The sequence below is a fragment of the Eumetopias jubatus genome, unplaced genomic scaffold, assembly GCF_037043125.1.
Source record: "Eumetopias jubatus isolate StellerSeaLion01/CBP00866 unplaced genomic scaffold, mEumJub1_p1.0 scaffold_8, whole genome shotgun sequence".
Lineage (NCBI taxonomy): Eukaryota > Metazoa > Chordata > Mammalia > Carnivora > Otariidae > Eumetopias > Eumetopias jubatus.
In genome coordinates this window covers 117,313,783-117,334,951 of record NW_028274814.1, presented here as the reverse complement: position 1 = coordinate 117,334,951, position 21,169 = coordinate 117,313,783, and the positions used below count along the sequence as shown (strand labels likewise).

The 21,169-nt window shown below is 36.3% G+C and overlaps 1 protein-coding gene across 2 annotated transcripts in view; it reads left to right on the top strand.

Moving 5' to 3' along the window:
- The window catches only part of NTN4 (netrin 4), a 108,080-nt gene that overhangs the window by 53,379 nt on the left and 33,532 nt on the right, over nucleotides 1-21,169 (top strand). For both annotated transcript variants that reach the window (XM_028105453.2, XM_028105452.2), the window contains exons 4-5: nucleotides 12,422-12,548; nucleotides 14,493-14,681. In XM_028105453.2, the coding sequence (XP_027961254.1) occupies nucleotides 12,422-12,548; nucleotides 14,493-14,681 (316 nt within the window). The remainder of the gene's footprint in view (nucleotides 1-12,421; nucleotides 12,549-14,492; nucleotides 14,682-21,169) is intronic.

Sequence of the window (21,169 nt, the reverse complement as noted above, 5' to 3'; positions counted from 1 at the left end):
TCTGAATTCTGATAGAGTTGCCAAACAAGCTTTAGGTTTTTTTTTTTTTAATATGAGCATACTCAATCATGAAGACTACATTTTATAAGATTCACCTAGAAACAAGCAATTTTCCGATATGAAAAGAAGCATCTGAATGAATTAATTAATTCAACAACAAAAGACTATGGAAGAAAACATGCCCTAGCAACTGGCTTCTTGTACCACAATCAGGGGCTCATTTATCTTAAACAAGTCAACTTTTGTAATACCCTCTGTACTGTATAGAATACTGAGTGACAATCAAACAGAGCTGTCAAGAAAGAAGGAAAACAGTGGGAAATGTGAACTGGAATGAATTAAATTAAAAAAAAAAAACTTTGTAAGAGAATGCAAAATAGTCTCTGACAAGGAATTTTCCTTTAAAATAACCAGAAGCTATGTGAACACATTGAGCAAGTGAATGTCAGTAGGATGAAAAGTACTTATTAATCCCCCACAGCACTTCTGATAGAATTTACCTGGCCCCCAACTCATTATAAAAACCATCTAAATCCGAAAAGACATTGAATAAAACCCCACAAATCCTTCCTCCGTTCTCGTGTCAAATGCTGCTTGACAGATAGGTTGCTTACAAAATGAGTTCTAGTTTTTGCCTTCACTCAATTTCCCAGGTTCTTGTCTCATAGTTATTGTGTTAATAATTTTAACAGTATATTAGAAGTTATACACTGTTAATTCCACTTTTGCTTTTTTTTCTAAAATTATTAAAATTAAATAGGTACTAAGAAATTGAAAGTGATATGATCTCTTTTCCCCTCAAAGAGATTTTATCGTGAGAAGCTATTTTAGGTGTTGGTGGGAAGGGAAAAAATCCTCCTGATTACATCACTGTTCTAAGACAGGGCCTTTTGTGAGGACTCTCTTGGGAGCCCTGTTCCCTGTTCTGTCACTGATTTGCGTTGTGACCTCGGAAAAGTTTCAGTGTATAAAGACAAGTGCAAAGTGAAGTTATGAAAACAAAACTGAGATCAAATGAACAGAGATGGAGCAGGTTGAATAGCTACATAGCAACTGTCGTAGTAACTGGACACAGTGACCAGAGAGCAATTTGGCTTGAAAGAAATTTCAAATTACTTAGCTATATAATGACATAGCTTCTTACACAGTTTTGTCGAAAACTCAAACTTTGCCTAAGGACAAGAACTACAGCAAGAATCTAATGATATTTGTCAATCTTCTCTTCTATATATTTTTTGTTTTTAAAGATTTTTATTTATTTATTTGACAGAGAGAGACACAGTGAAAGAGGGAACACAAGCAGAGCAGGGAGGGAATGGGAGAGGGAGAAGCAGGCTCCCCACCGAGCAGGGAGCCCAATATGGGACTCGATCCCGGGACCCTGGGATCATGACCTGAGCCCAAGGCGGACGCTTAACAACTGAGCCACCCAGGCGCCCCTCTTGTTCTATATCTTAAAGCTGAAAAAATTGTGGCTGTTATGGAGAAGAGAAGCCAATTTGATATTATAAGGCAAGAAAGCCTTAGATACATGAAATGAACATCTTAAAATCATAGTGCCTTACTATACTGTCATTGTACACATGCAAATCTGAAACCAAATTATGCATATAATCTAGCTCTATTCACTTGTAGGATTTATCCAAATAAATATGTCTGTTGGACATACATCATTTTTAAAAACGCAGTAGTCAGAAATAATTCTTAAAACCCATTGGAAAGAAATAACAAATAGAAAACAGTTCTATGCAATGAAGTATTTTGAAGGTGGGGGGAAAATCGCATAAGTTGGTAATAGAATGATCTTATATAAGTGTAATCTTCACAAGCCTCCTGAGCATCACAATATTTAGTTCCATGCTATTTGTATTTTTATGGCAGAAATATTTATTACAGTCCCCAGAGGAAAGATAAAGTACCTGATGATACTGAAAAGAGGAAGCCAGTAGAATCAATCTTGTGAAAATATAAGACATCAAAACCCATTTGGCTATATAAAGCAAGTTGAAATTCCACTTTTAGAAGTATATGTTTAAGCAGTCTTGATAGATGGAAGAACATGTGTAGGATAAGAAATGGCAGTGTTAAAGAATACATTTTTTAAAAGATTTTATTTATTTATTTGAGAGGAGAGAGAGCATAAGCAGGGGGAGTGGCAGGCAGAGGGAGAAGCAGGCTCCCCGCTTAGCGAAGAGCTCCATGTGGGGCTAGATCCCAGGATCCTGAGATCACGACCTGAGCTGAAGGCAGATGCTTCACCGACTGAGCCACCCAGGCGCCCCAAGGATAATTTTAAGAGTGAAGTCATGACTCTCGTTCAGGTATAAAATAAACACAAGTCAAAAATTTTATTTAACTCATTAGTTAATGAAGGACCAGTAAGACATTACAACTTATTCAAAGGAAAATTCAAAGAACCACACATCTATAGACAAATAAAGAATACTGAATATACTTACAGATAGAATGCAAAGCATCTTTCTCAAAAGACAGTACATTTAAACCTCTTAACCCCCTGGTAATAAATAAAAGTAATCCCTATCCCTGGACTCACAAAAAGAAGAGATTTTCTTTGTTCTAAGAAGTCATTACTCTGAAGGATGAGAGAGAATCCTACCTAAAATTACTCAAGGACCCCAAATTTAAACTAAAGTGCTCACTTACAAAAAAATACATTGTTGAGTCAATAGTACATTTTAAAACAATGGGAATGTTTTAAGACCTTCTTTCACTTGGCTTTTTAAATGAGGTTACTTTATTAACAATATTTTTAAACCCAAAAGTGTTTTGTAATTTATCTAAAGGCACAAATTTTGCTCTTCTCTGCCCTGAAGCAGTTTCTGCCCTCCTTTATGCAGACAGGTATGTTTAGCGAGTTTGTTTTTGCTTTCTTTTGTTTTGGTTTTGACCAATCATCTAATTTTTTCAAAAGGGGCCATGATGTATGCTGAAAGATAACCCACAAAACTTGATTTTAGTTCTTACTTTAGCTGTATTACTATTTTAAAAAAAGATCTGCTGAACCACATTTTTAAACAATCTTGGAATAAATGTACACAATTTGGAGTACACAAATTTGGTAGCATTTGAAAATCTTGTGTGTTTGTGTATGCATGCTTCTGAATACTTCAACTCCTGATTTTTTATGGTAAAGAGCATGCACAATGGCACAAATAAATTGCCATTTAGGTACACAAATCACAGTTTGGGGGCATACAAAATTTTGTACTTGAAAAAAATGGAAATAACCCAGCAACCCAAATCTAAAAATATATCTGAATCATTAGGTTATGTACAGTGTTCTCACTTAACCATTCTCCATAACCTAAAATACTACTATTACTGCTATTAATAACCTAAAATAATACTGACTATAAAAATCACCACACTATATGATATTGCTATCCCTGCCAGATCACATCTAATAGGCAGAGTAAATAATATAAAAGAGGTGCTGTCCACAAAGAGCAAATCTTTAATTAGAGTTCATTTACATTCTTGTTATCATCTTCATTTGTAAATTTATTCACTGGAGTTTCTGAGAAGTAAAACTTGCAGTGGCCCAGAAATGCCCCTAGGAGGCATTAGAATTTTCAGTACTCAGGTTTTACACTGAACCAATGAGATCCTTTACATGCCCTCAACTTATTCATGCCAGGTGTGGGAGATGGGGGCCAATCTTCCAGTATTCTCCTATCTCCAAAACTGCTAGGCTTCTCCCAGAGGAATAGGACTAATAATCTACTCAAGACCAGAACCCCCATGAAATGACTCACTTTGAGTCCAAACCAACCTCTGTCCTGAAGAACTCTTCAAGGACAAATTGTTTTGGAACACATCTGCTTTGTTGAGATGACACCATAAAGGGACTTGGCATACTACTCCCTAGGGTTTTGTCTGTAACATAGGTTAGGGATTAAGATGATGACTGGAGTCAGACTGCTAGAATTCAAATACTGTCGCTCTAGCAGTTACTGGCTTTTGTGACCTTAGGCAAATTATCTAAACTCTTTGAACTTCAGTTTCCTCCTTTGTGAAATGGCAATGATCATTGTACCTACCTTAGAGGGTTCTTGTGTAAATCCAAGGAGTTAATACTTATACAGTAAACCAGAACAGTGCCCAGTACATAGTGCTACTCAATATTATCTACTACTACTATTGTTGTTATTATTTATCATCATCGTTATTGTTATTATTATTCTCATTCCTCTCCATGACTGACCCATGTTCCTTAACCTTACAGATCTTCCAGAACAACTAGAAATGACTACTACAGATGAGAACATATTTACCAACATGCCTTGCCCCAATGTGAGCTAGTATACACCTTATAGGAGGCACTCTGGACAAACCTGAATGTCTTTCAGTCCTATTCTAACCAAAATCCTGCTTCGTGACAAACAATTGAAAGTATCCTATTCCCACTTCAAATGCATAACTGGTACCCTGCCTTCTTGGGAAGTTTATAAAATGGAACTAAATCCAGTAACTAATATTATCAATGCTCCATTAAAATATATTTACCGAATGAAAAAAAATTAACACATATTTATTGAAAACCTATTATATGTCAGTTACTGGAGATTCGAAGAAATTTAACCCACAGTTTCTTCCCTCAAAGTGCTTACAGTCTAGTGGAGAGAGGCAGATAAACCCATAATTACCATACGGTGTATTAAATACAGTTTTCCTATGAAATTTGCACTGGTTACATTCATGTTTTTTTCCAGCCCTATCAGCCAAAGCAAGGTTCTTGGCAAGATAGAGAACATAGGCATGGTTTGTCTTTGGCTCCTTCCCTTTCCCCCTAAGACATTCCCTTCCCCTCAATCAGGAAGCCACTTCCTCCTCTAGGCAACTCTGAGTCCAGTTCTAGGATTGAGAACAGATGATTATAATCCCAGCTGATATGCTTGTTGCTAATAATTAAGGGGCAACAACAATTGCCCCTTTTGAGCATAAGAGCATTTTTGTAGGGAGCTCCTGGACCTACAACCCCATTTAAAGCTAAAGGAATGAGTTTCTACGGGAAGAATTTCAGGCAACTGGCTAACTGAGACGACAGAAGTCTCAAGGTACTGGCCAATTTTCATTCTTTAATCATAATTGTTTCTGCTCTATACCTATCTTTATTTTATTGCCTGTACTTTCTTACAAGAGCTGTTTTCTCTAGTGTCCAAGTTCAGACCAATGAACGGATTGTAAAACTTTTCAGTTGGTTGCATTCTTGCTATATATATTATTGGGCAAGGGTTTAGCATACTCAGCCTTCAACGTTTTTGCCCCATTCTGACAGTATGTTTCAAGCCCCCTTTTCCACCGAACTCGATTATTATGCTTCATATTCACCATAGAACTCCCACATCTTCTGTTAAATTAAAACATGCAAACCTTTAATGGGAAAAAGGAATATTTTATTTGTTAATGAAAAGACATGTTTTCCTCACAATGCCTTCTATTCAAAGGTTTGTGCTGTAGCATTGTTGTCTGCGTTTTTGTCCCACATAAGAGGAGCAGGCTCTTACAGCCTAGCCCGTTATTAGAATTTATCTCTTTGCATGCATAAGAAGTTCATTCTTTTAGAAGTTAATCCTTTTCTTCTAAAAGGGACATACTATCTCTTTAGAAATTAATCAGTTTTTGCCTTCACATTTTGTCTTAAATTGCTGTGTAGCATTGTTCCACTTCTAAATCATTTGTCATAGCTAAATGGAGTTCCGTGAATTGCTGCAGCTGCCTATAAGTGGGCATTTTCCTTTGGTTCATAGAATAGGCACTGTTTGCATTCTCTTTTCACAAACATTTTTTAAAGTTCCAATGACAGCATGAAAAGAAGACTCATTTGCCATTGGAATTCAAAGTTGAATGGGAAAGATGAAAATAAAATCATATATATGTAAACGATGGCACCAAAGCACAAGAAAATCACTTACTTTATGAAATTCAAGAATTTCTGAATATTTAGCTGTAAAGTCTTTTTCCCCCCACTAATTTTCATTCTAATTTTTAGTAGGACATGAACAACAGCTGTTCCTTTCTTTCTTGGAGAGCAGTTGGGAAGCAAATTTTATCAGGCATTCCTAAAAGAATTGAATTAATGCTCCAAAGCGTTAATCAGATTGATTTTTTGCTCCGTTAATTTCCATTATGGTGAATGTCTGTAGCAAGCATCACTGGATGATGAAGTATACCTTTATTTGGAAGGTAGGAGCTAGAATGATATTTAGTCTATAATTTCTTTAGTCACAAGCAGTGGGGGAAATGCAGCGGGGCAGGAAAACAGTAGGAGAAAAATAAAAAGAATAGAATTTATGTTCATTTAGGTATAGTCAGTATCAACAAATGAAAGTCTGCAGAGACTATTAACATTTACTTACTTCTTCATTTGTGTCACAAGAAGTGCCTGCAGCAAAAAAGAGATATTCTCCTAGCTCTCTCCCTTGTTTGGTTTTCAGATGATCTGGAAATGTTCTGCTTTTGTGAGATGGCAGCAAGACCCGGCCACATAAGTCTTCTTTGGTAGTTCAGAAAAGATTATGGATAGTTGCTTGCAACCAATCAGTATTCCCAACACAGAGACGCAGGCCTTAAAATCATAGAACCTTAAGACTGGTAGGACCCTAAAAGTTGTCTAAGCCAATCTCCCACCTGATATTTAAGTATTCTACAACATCTTGATAAGTGATTGTCCAACGCATATACCTCACACTGCCAATGATCCAATTCTCACAACCTTTTTTTTTTTTTTTTTTGACAGAGAGAGAGAGATAGCGAGAGCAGGAATACAAGCAGGGGGAGTGGGAGAGGGAGAGCAGGCTCCCCGCCAAGCAGGGAGCCCGATGCGGGGCTCGATCCCAGGACCCTGGGATCATGACCTGAGCCCAAGGCAGACGCTTAACAACTGAGCCACCCAGGTGCCCCCAATTCTCACAATTCTCACAACCTCTTGCTGTGACCAATTTACTAAACTCCAAGGTTGCAAACTACTAGAAGGTCTCCTGCCCAAAAAGGAACAACAATGAAGAAGCAGCTTTTCGAGGCAAGACCTATCTATCTTTCAGTGATGGATGTGAAAGATAATGATTTCCTCATTTTGCCCCCACCCTAGATTCCCATGTTTGTAGCCTCAAATATGAAGAAATTGCATTTTCTCTCCTTATCTATTTGGCTCTAATATATATTTGTCACTAAAGTGCATAGCTACTAATGAGCATACTGTTCTAATGAGCATGCTGTTCCAATAATTGCTTAAGTATGCTAAAAATGACTTGCAAATAGGTTAATATTAACAACAAATAAATATTAGATACAAGTAGGAAAATTTTTGACATTAACAGAATAAAGTACTTAGTATAAGAAAGGGGGTTATGAAATGCATAGAATAACCAAAATGCCAAGGTGTACCTCTTAGATAATTAGGAGTTATATAAACTTGTTGTTAAAGTCAATTTTTCCTTTTCCAATTAGACAACCAGACACCACTCTTCTTCAGCTACACCTTAGGTACTTAATCCCATTTTCCTGCCCTTTATCTAATTCATGTTTGTGTACCAAACTAGAGCTATGTTTAACTTGTTACTAAAGTTTCCTTTTTCTGTTGGTTTTTTTTTTCAATAAAGACCTAGTTTTACTTGCACATTTTTCACGAGCATCAAATAGTGGGTGATCTTTCAAGCTTGAACAGTAACAGTTGTATCGCTGAGGAAGGACTTCTTGTTTCAGATGGTCTAGATAATGATTTACAGCTATTTTTGGTAATTCTCAAAATGACAGCTCCTTGAATTTTTCTGTGTGCAGAAAAATTTGCTGGACTGGCATTTTTCAGACCCTGGGAGGTTCATCCCAATTCTCAGCATGTGGGAGCAAGGGAATGCTCTGAAATCTTTACTCCAGAGGGAACTGACCTGTCCCCATTTTCTTGTGATACATGTGAATGTTTGATGAGGTTTCCCTAGATGTCTGTGGCCTCCTGAGGCCTGGAATTTGTGGGCCAGGGCTAACCTAGGAGCTGGGTGAAATTACTTATAGGCCTTGGGCATTCTAAGACCAAACCTGATAAATTGACCTATAATGATAGTTTAGTTCCTCTAAAGAAAACGAACAATACTTCACAACATCTATCTTTATATTCAATAAAAGGTTGTTTAAAAGGAGAAAGAATGCTAAAAGGCAATAAAATAAGAATTAACAGCATTTAAAATTTTTGAGCATTATCAGAAAATACATGTGAGTGCCACTGGCTGTTGGAAACCATAAACTGAGGTAAAAAAGAAACAACCATAAGCTGGTGTGTGTGTGTGTGTGTGTGTGTGTGTGTGTGTATGTATATATATATAACATATATATATATGGTAAAGAAATAGTAAAAGAGGAAGTAGAAGAAAGAACACAAGAGACAAGATAGGAATGAGGTAGAAAGAAGGTTTTTTTAGAAAGAAGAAAAGAAAGTGTATTTAATATACCTTTTAATCATTTCCTTACTCAAAAATCTTCAGCAGATCTTCAGTACCTACAGGGTAAATTCCAGCATCCTAAGCTGATATTTAATGTGTTCCACGATCTATTTAGAGCCCACCTCCCCAACACATGCCCTCTTTATTTATGGATTTTTCCCAGAATATTCCTTTGGATTTCTTATCTTCTTTTGTCTTTGTCCCTAAGGAAAATCCTATGTGTTCTTTAAGACACAGCCTTGAGGACTAAGAAGTTTTATACAAATAGCATTTATGGACCTTGGTCTTTACCATATTTACTTTAGACTTAACATTTTCTAAAATGCCCCCCTCAGATAGTACTCCACATAACAGCAGTGGTGAATTAGGGGTGGCTTATTCTAGGAATTCTGACTCTAATTCCATCAAATATTTGTATCCTAGGAGTTCTGTATGTGGGTTTTGTTTTTTTTTTTTACAGGTTATAGAATTTAGACAATTACAAAACTACTCTTCCCACTAATTTTCATTATGCTACCAACTTCTGCCAGTGGAAATGTGTCACACAGGTAGAACTGTGTCTTCACTTTACTAAATTCTTCAACTTCGGGAGATTTTTCATATTCATTTTTTCCAAAGACTCTATTTTGCTAGAAATCGGCATCCAGCTTTTACTGAGAGCCTTTAGAGAATCTTCCCATGCCAAAGTTATCTGAAAAAGAGTTTCTATTTTTCCATCATGATAAGGAATGTTGAGTTTAAAAGATTTAATAAAAGCAGTAAGACTGGAGCATTTCTCCCAGAATATATGAAAAATCAGATTTCCAAGAGCTGGGATAAAAAGACCACTCTCCTTTTTTTTTTTAAGATTCTATTTATTTATTTGAGAGAGAGACAGAGATAGCAAGAGAGAGCACAAGCGGGGAGGAGAGGGAGAAGCAGGCTCCCCTCTGAGCAGGGAGCCCAACACGGGGCTTGATCCCAGCATACTGGGATCATGACCTGAGCCAAAGGTAGAAGCTCAACTGACTGAGCCACACAAGCACCCCAAAAGACCACACTCTTATAGAGCAGTAAAAATTAAATTCCTGCAGATATCCAAATTTAAGTGCACATTTGTCTTTAGAACTCACCTGCATGTGTGAATGGAGATGTATCTTACAACTCTGTGGGACTTTACATATAAACAGCTCCTAGGAGAGATAGTCACAAAGAGAAACCCAAGAAAACACTCAACACTTGGGTATTCAAGTGTATTCAAGTGTAACTCAACTCACACTTGGGTATTCCAAGACCAAAGTCAGTAAGTTGAATCTGTAACACCAGCTCAGTTTCTATAAGGAAAATTAACAAAAATTTTTGCAACATCATTGTACTCTAAGGAGCCGATCTTATCTTTAAAAAAATTATACTTTAATTAATCCCTAAGAACTAAAGGGACAGCTATAATTAATTTTCATTAAGTACAAAAACCTTACAATATGCAGAAATGAAATTTAGCAAGATGGCCACCAAAATCATTATTTATGAAACTTTCCAGATTATAACACTTAGGCCTCACGTGGATCATTCACAAGTAGGCTGCAGTCCTCTGGGCCCTATATAATTCCTGCACTTGAATATTTTGTGAGCATAACGTCTATAGTAGTCATATCAGACTTGGGTAATGCATAATCCAGAGTGCCTCTACCAGTGGAACCAAAGACTTGTGCTAAGAGAATTGAAAGAGAAAGGGGCTCCTGGGCAAGAAAACACAACTTACTCTGGTGTTAAATGAGGTCAAGGAGTAGTACATCAATGTACTGGTGTAGCTATTTCCAGATTTGTTGAACTCTAGGGATTGATTCCTTCTGATTCCGGCCACTCCAAGTTCATGTCATTTCTAGTAGTTCCTTTATCATTGCAGTCAAAATATTCTGGCTGTATTAAAATAAGCTTTGTTCACAGATTCTCCCTAGCCTCCTAACACCATACCTTGGTTCATTTTGTTTCCTCTTCCTGGGAAGTCTCTTTCCTTCTGCTTGTCAGATACACTGCCCGTTTTTAAGAACTAGCTTAAAACCCAACCCCCTTCCTAAAGCCCTCCACAACTGCCAATCTCTGGTAATTTCTGCATCTTTTAAATTCCAACATCCTTTTCTTTTCTTCCGTATTTATTGTCTTGTTTATCTGTAAATTTTTTCTATGTAAATCTTTTTTATCCAGCTACATTATACCATTCTTAAACACAGAAATTGTTTTGTAATGCTTTGTGTACCAAACATTGCCTAACATACTACCTATCCTGGTAGATATACATTAATTATCTGTTGACTAGTTGATATTATCTATTACTTTCATGTTAATTTACCTGTTATGCTGTTTCTCAAAGAAAAAACAAAAAAAATCTCATAGATCCAAATTTGGAAACCCCATTCTGAGCTACTTTACAAAGCTTTCATTTGTACAGTCACGACGTCATGTGTCAATAAGTGCATGTTGGTACTGGAATTAATGGCAATCCTTAGTTATTAGGGAATATTCAAGATGATCAAGATCTTAATTTTTAGAAACTGTTGGTAAGATTCAAAAAATATATTAAAATCCAACATAAAACTCTCAGATCCTAGAGAATTCTACTGACGTATTCCTCCTTGTGAGAAACACTATTTTAATAAACTCGACTACTCTGAATTGTGGGATTAAAAGAAAATCATTATGGTCATTATGACAAAATATATTCAAAGTCTTAAAAATACACGTTTTTTTGATCAGTTTTACTTCTGGAAAACACATTCTAAATAAAGATGTACACAAATAGTTACAAGGATATTTGTTATAGAACTAAAGTATAATATGTAAAAATATTTAAAAACCTAAATAACCAAAAACAGGTGATTGGCCAAATAAATTGTACAACATACAAGGGAGCCATTAAAAAGTATGCTATACAAGAATATTTAATGAAATGGAAAGATGATATCAATATATTGTTACATGAAAAAAGAAGTTTTAAATATAATTGTATATCAGGGCACCTGGGTGACTCAGTCAGTTAAGTGTCTGTCTTTGGCCCAAGTCATGATCCCAGGCTCCTGGGATCAAACCCCATGTGGGACTCCCTGCTCAGCAGAGGTCCTGTTTCTCCCTCTCTCTCTGTCACTCCCCCTGCTTGTGCTCTCTCGCTCTCTCTCTGTCAAATAAATAAATAAAATATTTAAAAAATATATATATGTATGTATGTATGTGTATAATTGTATTTTTAAAGTACTGGAAATATAAACTTCAAATGTTGATTATGACATGAAATAATCATATTTACTGATTTCCAAATTTTCTACAGTGAAAATGTAGTACTTTTGTGTAAAGAATTTAAAATTTTTTAAGGTGTTAAAAATTTAAGTAAATATCTAGCCAGTACCTCAGAATTACTCACTAGGGTCACACAACTGACAGTTAAGAAAAATATATTATGTAAACTTCTTTTTTTTTTTAAAGATTTATTTATTTATTTATTTGAGAGAGAATGAGAGATAGAGAGCATGAGAGGGAAGAGGGTCAGAGGGAGAAGCAGACTCCCTGCTGAGCAGGAAGCCCGATGTGGGACTCGATCCCGGGACTCCAGGATCATGACCTGAGCCGAAGGCAGTCGCTTAACCAACTGAGCCACCCAGGCGCCCTAAACTTCTTTTTTTTTTTTAAAGTAGGCTCTACACTGGGCGTGGAGCCCAACTCAGGGTTTAAACTCATAATCCTGAGATCAAGACCCAAGCTGAGATCAAGAGTCAGACACTTAACTGACTGAGCTATCCAGGTGCCCCTTTTATGTAATCCTCTGAATTAATCACAGGACAAACTAAATAAAGGATCTCACATCTTGACGATTTCTTTAGGAAAGTGAATGAATGTCACATGGATACAGCCAACCAATGAGATAAGATTGTGGGAAGAATATTCCTTCCCAGCATTGTTTGTGCCTCACAGCTCTTACTTATTTTTGTTTGTAGGTCCATGGAAAGTGTATGTGTAAGCACAACACAGCAGGTACCCACTGCCAACACTGTGCACCATTATACAACGATCGCCCCTGGGAAGCAGCTGATGGCAAAACAGGATCTCCTAAAGAGTGCAGAAGTGAGTACCAAGCCCACAAGACTAAAAGCCTTCTTTGTAAAGTCAACTGTCTGTGGACTCCGTGTTGTCTCTAGAAACACAGTATAAAGTGGTGGGTGACAGGCACTGTAACCTACACAAATATAGCCCATATCACTGCTCACTATGACCTCAACCATTGGAAGCAATCACTGCTTGCAAAGTTGCCAATATGACTATTTTGCCAACAATGTGTTGCCCATTTTCTTGGACACTTTGCAGGACCAGGACCTAAGCACTGTTCTTGAGAAGTTGACATAATAAAAACATGGCTAGACACAAGAGCAACTGACGATTACGGCATACAATTACCCTTGTAGCTGAGATATCGAATTATAATCATGACAATAGCTATTTCAAATTCAGTTCTCAAAACAACCCTATAAAGCAAGCAGGTGGTGTTAATCCCACTTTAGAGATCAGGAAATTGAGGCTCAGTAAGATTAAGTAACTTGCCAAAGTTAGTAAATAATAGGACTTGATCCCAGCTCTTCAAGTCTCCAAATTAAATGTTTTTTCCATAATACCATAATGCCTTTCTTTTTACTTATGGTACTTGAAATGACAAATCAGATTTGAAATTAAGCCAGTTAGTCAAGAATGAGACTGCATTACTAGGGCTAACTTCGGGTTTGAGGTTGGAGATTAGATAAGAGGGTAAAAAATACAGGAATACAAACCATTTTTTTCTTTGCAATTCAAAATGTTCAGAGAAATACACATGTCCATAACAATGTTTATACTCACAAACTTCAGTTTTACAAGGATTTAAAGGCAAGCACTGTCAGTAACATTGTGGGAAGTCTCCCGTACATAATTTGGAATCCTAATTGATTTATTTTAGTTTCTAGGAAATGTAAAGGATTTCCTCTAAGCGTAAATTTTAAATTATCTTATATTATGCTTTTTAAAGATTATGAATCTCGTCAAAATATCATAACATGTCAAGGAAACAATGAAAAAACAATAGCACAAACACAGTTGACCTCCAGGAAAAAGTCTGGATTCTTATTCTAAATCACTCATCAAGAGAATCTAAAGAATTTCTCCTAAATTCCTAGAGTGCCATTCTGCTCTTTCCACAGACACCAACTTGTGTATCTAAATACATATAGAACACAGAGACTTGTCCCTTGGTGCTATTGATAATCTTATAAATGCCTTTGAGAAATTGTTACAAAAGAAACAATGCAAACCTCTTCTACAAAAAAAAAAAAAACAAAAACACAAAGAACCTAGGCTTCTATAGGAGACTGTCTTGTACTCACCAGTACATCAATAGCTGAGGAATAGTGCTTCATGAGAGAAATCAATCTACCTGCCAAGCTACTAACCCCTGTCCACTACAAAATTCCTTCGAGGCTCATTAGAGAGCATGAATTCAGGCCTATATCTGCAATATGAATTTTCATTTTCATATAACGTCTGACAATGTAGAGTTTTCTAAGCACAGTCAGGGGACTCTTAGTGATGACATACTGGTCCTTGGGACGCAGCAGGAATGGAAATGGTGAAGTATTACTGTCAAAGAGGGAAAAAAATGGGTAGCCACTCAAATAGTCTTTCCAAAATAAGTGTCAACCCCAGTTGCTAAGGAAACAGTCCTACCTCTGCCTAAGAAGACAGATCTACACTTTGCTGATTTTCAGGCATATCTTAAAACCTAATTTTTTTTAATTTGAATTTTTTAATTTTTTAAATTAAATAAAAGGCTCCGCCTTTTTATATGCTGTTTTGATTCTTGTACTGTGAAAATGTGCACTATTTAAAAAGCTAAAAATCAAATTAAAAACTAACACGTATGTTAATTATACTTGAATTAAAAAAAATTAGCAATCAGCTTACCCCATTTTTAACTGCCTGAATATTAGAGAACCTGTCGTTTTAAATGATTTGTTTTCCCTCCCATGCCTCTTCCCCCCTCAGCCTGCAAGTGCAATGGGCATGCTGATGCCTGTCACTTTGACATTAATGTGTGGGAGGCATCAGGTAATCGCAGCGGTGGTGTCTGTAATGACTGTCAGCACAACACAGAAGGTCAGCATTGCCAACGATGTAAGCCAGGCTTCTACCGGGACCTCCGGAGACCCTTCTCTGCTCCAGATGCTTGCAAAAGTAAGTGAACTAGTGATTACTGGGGGGGGGGGGGAGGGGAGCTTGACTTGTACAAAAGAGATGAATCTTGCCATCCTTCATACGCTGGTCCATGGGAGAGAGGTCATGAAATTCTCAGACAGTACACTCACACACACATTCATTTCTTCATTGATAAGAGGAATGGATTGTTAACTTGTTGGGTGAAAAGAGTACAATATTCATAAGAGTAATCTCTTTTATCACTCTGCATGAAGTAAAATTGTTTCCCGTAGCACCACATTTGGGAAAACAAGAAGACAAATAAAACAGAAAAAAAGGATGATGGAGAGAGAGATATGTTTAAAATTATCTTAAGGGGCAGCTGGCTGCCGTGGTTGGTAGAACATGTGACTCTTGATCTTGGGGTCATGAGTTCAAGCCCCACGTTTGGTGTAGAGATTACTTTAAAAAAAAGTATGTGAAATTATCTTAAGACTAAATATATGTGTAGGACGTAGGCAATAAGCAGACTCAAACTGATGAAATAAAGAGTGGTTATCTGTACTTGGGTCATTCCAGCTTTCATCTCTGCAGTGAATTTGAACACCTGAAAAACCACGGGTTTTGGTGTCATTATGAATACACTTCAGCTGACACTGCCCTTATGTACCCCTGTATCATAAACTAATTTAGAACATAAGAATAATCCCCTACTCTTCCCCCAAAATACTAAATTCTTATAGAATGGATTTTGCTTTTTTGTTAGCATAGTTCCAAGAGGTTTATATGAAAAAAAGAGTAGAATTTTAAAAGATCTGCTTAATTAATGAGACATTATCTAAAACGTGACCATAAAGGGTACAGTTGGAGCTTCAGTAGATGTCCAATGTGGATGAATATCTCATCTAACTATGTGAGTAGTTATACATCTATCAACTCAGAAATTATTAGATGACAAAAAACACTCAAGATTGTTAATGGAGATTGATGAACATGCACTTCCTTTCCCCACCAAGGACTCCATGTTCTAGCTCAAAAACAGTGACAGGAAGGGAGCAATACAATGGGAAATAATCATTTAAAATCTTGTTGTTTTTTTAATTTAAAGGAAAAAATTCTGTTGCTCTTGGAAAATACATATTTTTAACATCAGATAGGTGATATCTACATGAAATTTGAGTGGGCTTGCTTGTTACAAGCTCTCTCTCAAATTGTAGAAGACAGAGGTGGCCCCACTCACTTTCAACATTGAGCTCAAAATTTCTATCTACATCTTAATATTTCTCTGAGAATTCTTTTTTATTCTTGCTCCTTGTCTGTACTCAGACTTTCATTTTAATAATCTTTGAAAAGATCTAGAATAGAAGCTTTCCCTGCTCCTTATGACTGTGTGACCCTATGCCAGCTATTAAAGCTGTTTGGACTTTGATATTTTTTCTCCCTGTAGAGTTGTAATGAGAACTATATAAGATAAAGTATGTGAGGGGCACCTGGGTGGCTCAGTCAGTTAAGCATCTGCCTTCGGCTCAGATCATGATCCCAGGGTCCTGGATAAAGCCCCCCACCCCCCAGGAGTCATCAGGCTCCCTGCTCAGCGAGGAGTCTGCTTCACCTGCTCCCTCTACCCCACCCTCCCCGCTGTGCACTCTCTTGCTATCTCTTTCTCTCTCAAGTAAATAAATAAAATCTTTTTTTTAAAAAAGATAAAGTATGTGAACTGTTTAGCACATTGCCTATTATAGTAAGCTTACCTCAAGAAATGAAAACTAGTATTAAAACAACTATTATTATCGTATATGATAGAAGGTGGGAAATAATATTACAGAGTCTCTACTCTTTATTGATCAAAAATACCTATGTCAAAGGTAATTACTTCTTTAAAATCCACAGGGCCTTAGGGAATAAATTAAAGGCTTCTTAACCCCAAGGGCTGAATGAAGGGTCTGCTTATAAAATTGCTTAGATTCACAATATATTCAGTCCTAATACCATTTTCTCCAGGATATATTTAAATAAATAGAGGGGTATGTGGTTGGCTCAGTCAGTAAAACATGTAACTCTTAATCTCAGGGTCATGAGCTCAAGCCCCAAGTTGGGCATGGAACCTACTAAAATAATAATAATAAAATGAAATAAGATTAAAAAAAAAAAGAGGGCGCCTGGCTGTCTCAGTTGGTGGAGCATTCGACTCCTGATCTCGAGGTTGTGAGTTCAAGTCCCACGTTGGGTGTAGAGATTACTTAAAAATTACTTTAAAAAAAAGATAGATGATAGATAGATAGATAGAGAGATAGATAGATAGATGGATGGATGATAGATAGATATGTGTATTGCATTCTTCAGACCACTAGTAGAAATGTCTAAAAACGAGAATGTACTACCAAGCAGATAAAATAGGAAAGGAAGTTAATTTATCATTAAGTGACTTAGATAAGGTAACTATCTTGTAGGAAAACAGGCAACATTTTCAAAATACATTTTCAAAGATACAATTAAATAGCATTCACTTGAAACAGTATGTTGTACAATGTATCTAACTTACATATTTGTTCATTCAGTCATCCAATGGATATATATCGAGTGCCTGTTATGTGCCAAGTGTTTAGGATACATCAGGGAACAAAACAAAAAACCATTAAAAACAGAAATAGAAAAGATTTATTGGCAGACTTGGAGCCAAGATAAATACCTTTTTAAATTTTTGTTTTGTTTTCTTTTTGTTACTGTGCTATGTTCAAGCTATGGTTCATATTCTTACAAAATATAAAAAGGTTAACAGCTCTAGCTGTTGATATCCTAGAGAGCTCACCACTTCAGAATTTTATAAAAAGAATATGAAAAAGAAGATTAGTTAAAAGGTGACTCCTTGTTAATGGTCACTACTTATATAACTATTCTAGAGACTTGTACAAAAAAAGAATTTATAAGTTTTGGTCCCCAAACTACCAGTTCTATAAAAAATAAGCAAAATGTGAGACTGTAGCTAAAACAAACACATAAGAGAGACACAGTCTTTTCACAATGTTTAGGTGTGTGTGTGTGTGTGTAAATGTATATATGTATGTATACATATATTTATGTAGGCAAATAGTGTATATATGTGTGTGCATGTATGTTAGATCACACAAGTATGATCAGTATTGTGTTAGAGTGTATGGAAGAGAGCTCATAGGAGGAGCAATTAACAAGAGTTGAGTGTTTTGAGTTTTGATGTAAGTCCTGAGACCTGAAGTTTAATAGGAATCAACATAACATGGCTAAGGGTATTCCGTCTGGAGGAAAAAAAAAAAAAAGTGCCAAAAAGGAACAGAAGGAAGAAAGAACATGACATATTCTGAGAACTGAAAAAAATGCAGAATGCCCATAGAGGCAAGAAAGAAGGGGGGAGGGCAAGAAAAGGTAAAGGAATGAGAGTAGTAGGAAAGATGGGTGGTTGGCTGGAGATGTCCTCATCTTGGACATCTCAGTCAGTGACATGGAGCTGACTGAACTACCCACAAGTAGTTGATAATCAGCCAATAAATATCAGTTAGCATAATTTTCCTGGGCCCTGCCAAGTTGATATTTATAGGCATTATCTAAGTATTAGAAGACCAAAAGCATCAAAGCCATTTCAGTGAAAACTCCCATCAAGACCACATTAATGTATTTTTTTAAAAAAGGAAACATTACAAGGTAATTATAACAAATTTTTTCTGAATTAGTTCCTCAACACTTTAAGTTGTCATGGGATTCTGAAAGACTTGAAGATAGAAACTACTACTAATGAGTCAAACTGCTAATCACTCCTAAACAAATACCTTCATGGTATTTAATGCACCAAGTAAGGAGGTTATGAAAATAACTGATACCAATTTAGTCCTTTTAGCATAATTTGTAGGAGGTAGATGGATTAGTGGGGAAGATCTGTGTTTCCTTCTTTCCTTCTCTGGACAGCGCCCTGATCCACTGATTAGACAGCTGAGGAAGACACATCTCCATTCATTTTATTAATATTCCAGCATATGTTTGGGACAAGTTGTCTGCATCAGCTTCCCTAGCATGGATTTCTTTACTGGTACCTTCTTTCAGAATATTATTCTTTTTGTTCTTCTCTTCCCTTTTCTGAGCCAGGGGTAACTCCCAACATTTATTAGAACATCTAATCCTTTCCCCTATATTCATACTCTGTAAGGTATTATTGGATTGACAATATGTTTAGGAGAGTTTTTTCATTTTTATTTAGTAATATTTTCATATTACTGACCACCTCCTTAATGGATGTGTCCATGTATCACCTTCAGAATTATTAATTCTGATAATGAAGTTTATGATCAATAAGTTAATGTACCTAACATTTTACTTTATAAAGATTTCTTTATTTATGAGAGAGAGAAAGAGAGAGAGAAAGAACGTGCACAAGTAGGGGAAGGGACAGAGGGAGAAGGGGAGGATCTCAAGCAGACTCCCTGCTGAGTGCGGAACCCAATGTGGGGCTTGATCCCAGGACCCTGAGACGATGACCTAAGCCAAAGTCAGGAGTCAGATGCCTAACTGACTGAGCCACCCGGGGGCCCCTGTACATAACATTAATGTTACAGTGTACCAGATTTCATGCTAGATGCTGTTAGAAATATTGCTATAACTAGGACTTTTCTCCCCATTAGTTCCCACTTTTCTTTTCTGAGGAAGGTAGTATCAGGAAAACAAGTCAATATTATGATATGATATTAAAAAATTTAAACTATCTCAGTGTGTGTTTATATCAACATGTACAATGTTATTCAAAATAACAATTTTATTATATTTATTCTACTTTGCTTACCAAGGCAGAAAAGTAACCTGCTACTCAGTGTGTGGTCCATAGACCAGCCCCATTGGCATCATCCAGTTGCTGATTAGAAAATGCAGAACTTCTTATCCCATCCCAGACCTACTGAATCAAATATGCACTTTAACAAAATTCCCAGGTGACTGTATCATACTAAAGTTTAAGATTGCTTCAGAATGCTTTTCTTTTTTTTTTTTAAAGATTTTATTTTTAAGTAATCTCTACACCCAACATGGGCTAAAATTCACAACCCCAAGAGCAAGAGTCACATGCTCTACCAACTGAGCCAGACAAGCATCCCCAGAATGCTTTTCAACAAAGGTTAAATGCATCTTAGCACTTACTCTACAGTTAAGTTGGCTGGAACATCCCACTATTCCCTGAGCATCCAGATTAACCAAGCTTTGCATTTCTATTTGTGTGCATATGGACTTAGAATTTATAAAAATGAATTACATAGACATTTACTGAGAAAAAATGGGTATCTGGATAAATATGTTTCCATAGTATAACATTTTGCAAAGTTTGATTCAATGGAACACTACATGAGATGTCAATAGGAATTAGATAAGGAAAATTTTTTCTATGACCTTCAAATTTAAGAAATGGTGAATCAATCAAAGATTTCTTTCTTCAGGATTTCTCAGAGCATTTAATATGCTAATGTTCATTCTACACTTCATATAAAGCTTTGAGGTATCTCTTAAATTTAACCAAAGAACGCTTTTCTTACAGAGTATCATGTGGGACCTGTGTTCTACAGAACACACTGGAAAATACTGCTATTGTAAAGAGACGTATCTATATGATGACTTCACTTGGAAAGACATATCCTAGAAGATTCCTTCTATATATTTGTTCCTCATTTCTAAGTGCTAGAGCCTACAATTGTATATCAAGGAAATAATAAACCTTACATTTCTATCAGTGGAATAATCACAAACATAATGGTAACTAAAGCTAGCAGTCTAGTCTGTTGGATTGCCAGGGATGATTTATGGAAACATCTCTCCCTTACTTCCTACTTAATATCTTCTCAGGAGTTTGGAACCATTGAAAGCCTGAAGCAGCAGCCCAGACAAAATTTACTGGAAGTATAAATTATGCCTCAGTTTAGCTCAGGAAACACTAATTGAGTACCTCCTCTATGCCAGGCACTGTGGTAAACCACTAGGTCTATAAAGATGAAAAGGTCTTCCCTAAAAGCTCTTTAATTCTAAATGGGGAGAAATGTAAGTAACAGATTATTTCAATACACTGTGGTGATGATGATGATATAATAAATAATAGCTGACATTTGTTGAGTGCCTACTAGTCTCTGTTTACTCTTCAAAAGTCTGTATGTGTATTAACTCATTTAATTTTCACAAAAGCTCTTTGATGTTGGTACTATTATCATTCCCACTGTATGAGCAAAATGCAATGAAAGAGATACAGTGAGTATCTCTGTAGTGTCTCAGAGACACTACAGTGAGTGTCTTAGTGAGTGTCTTAGAGAAAGTGTAGGGTAGGGTGAAAGCAATTAGGGGAAGACTTGCCTTGAAGAGATGCCTTTGATACTTCTTTGGGGGCTGTTTTTATTTTATCCTCTAAAAGTACAAACACAGTGTTTGTCCTACTTCTTAATGATTGCCCTTGTTGACTTTAATGAATTGATCTAGAAAGTGAAATGAACTCATGTTATTCTTCCTCATAGAATACATTTAATATAATACTT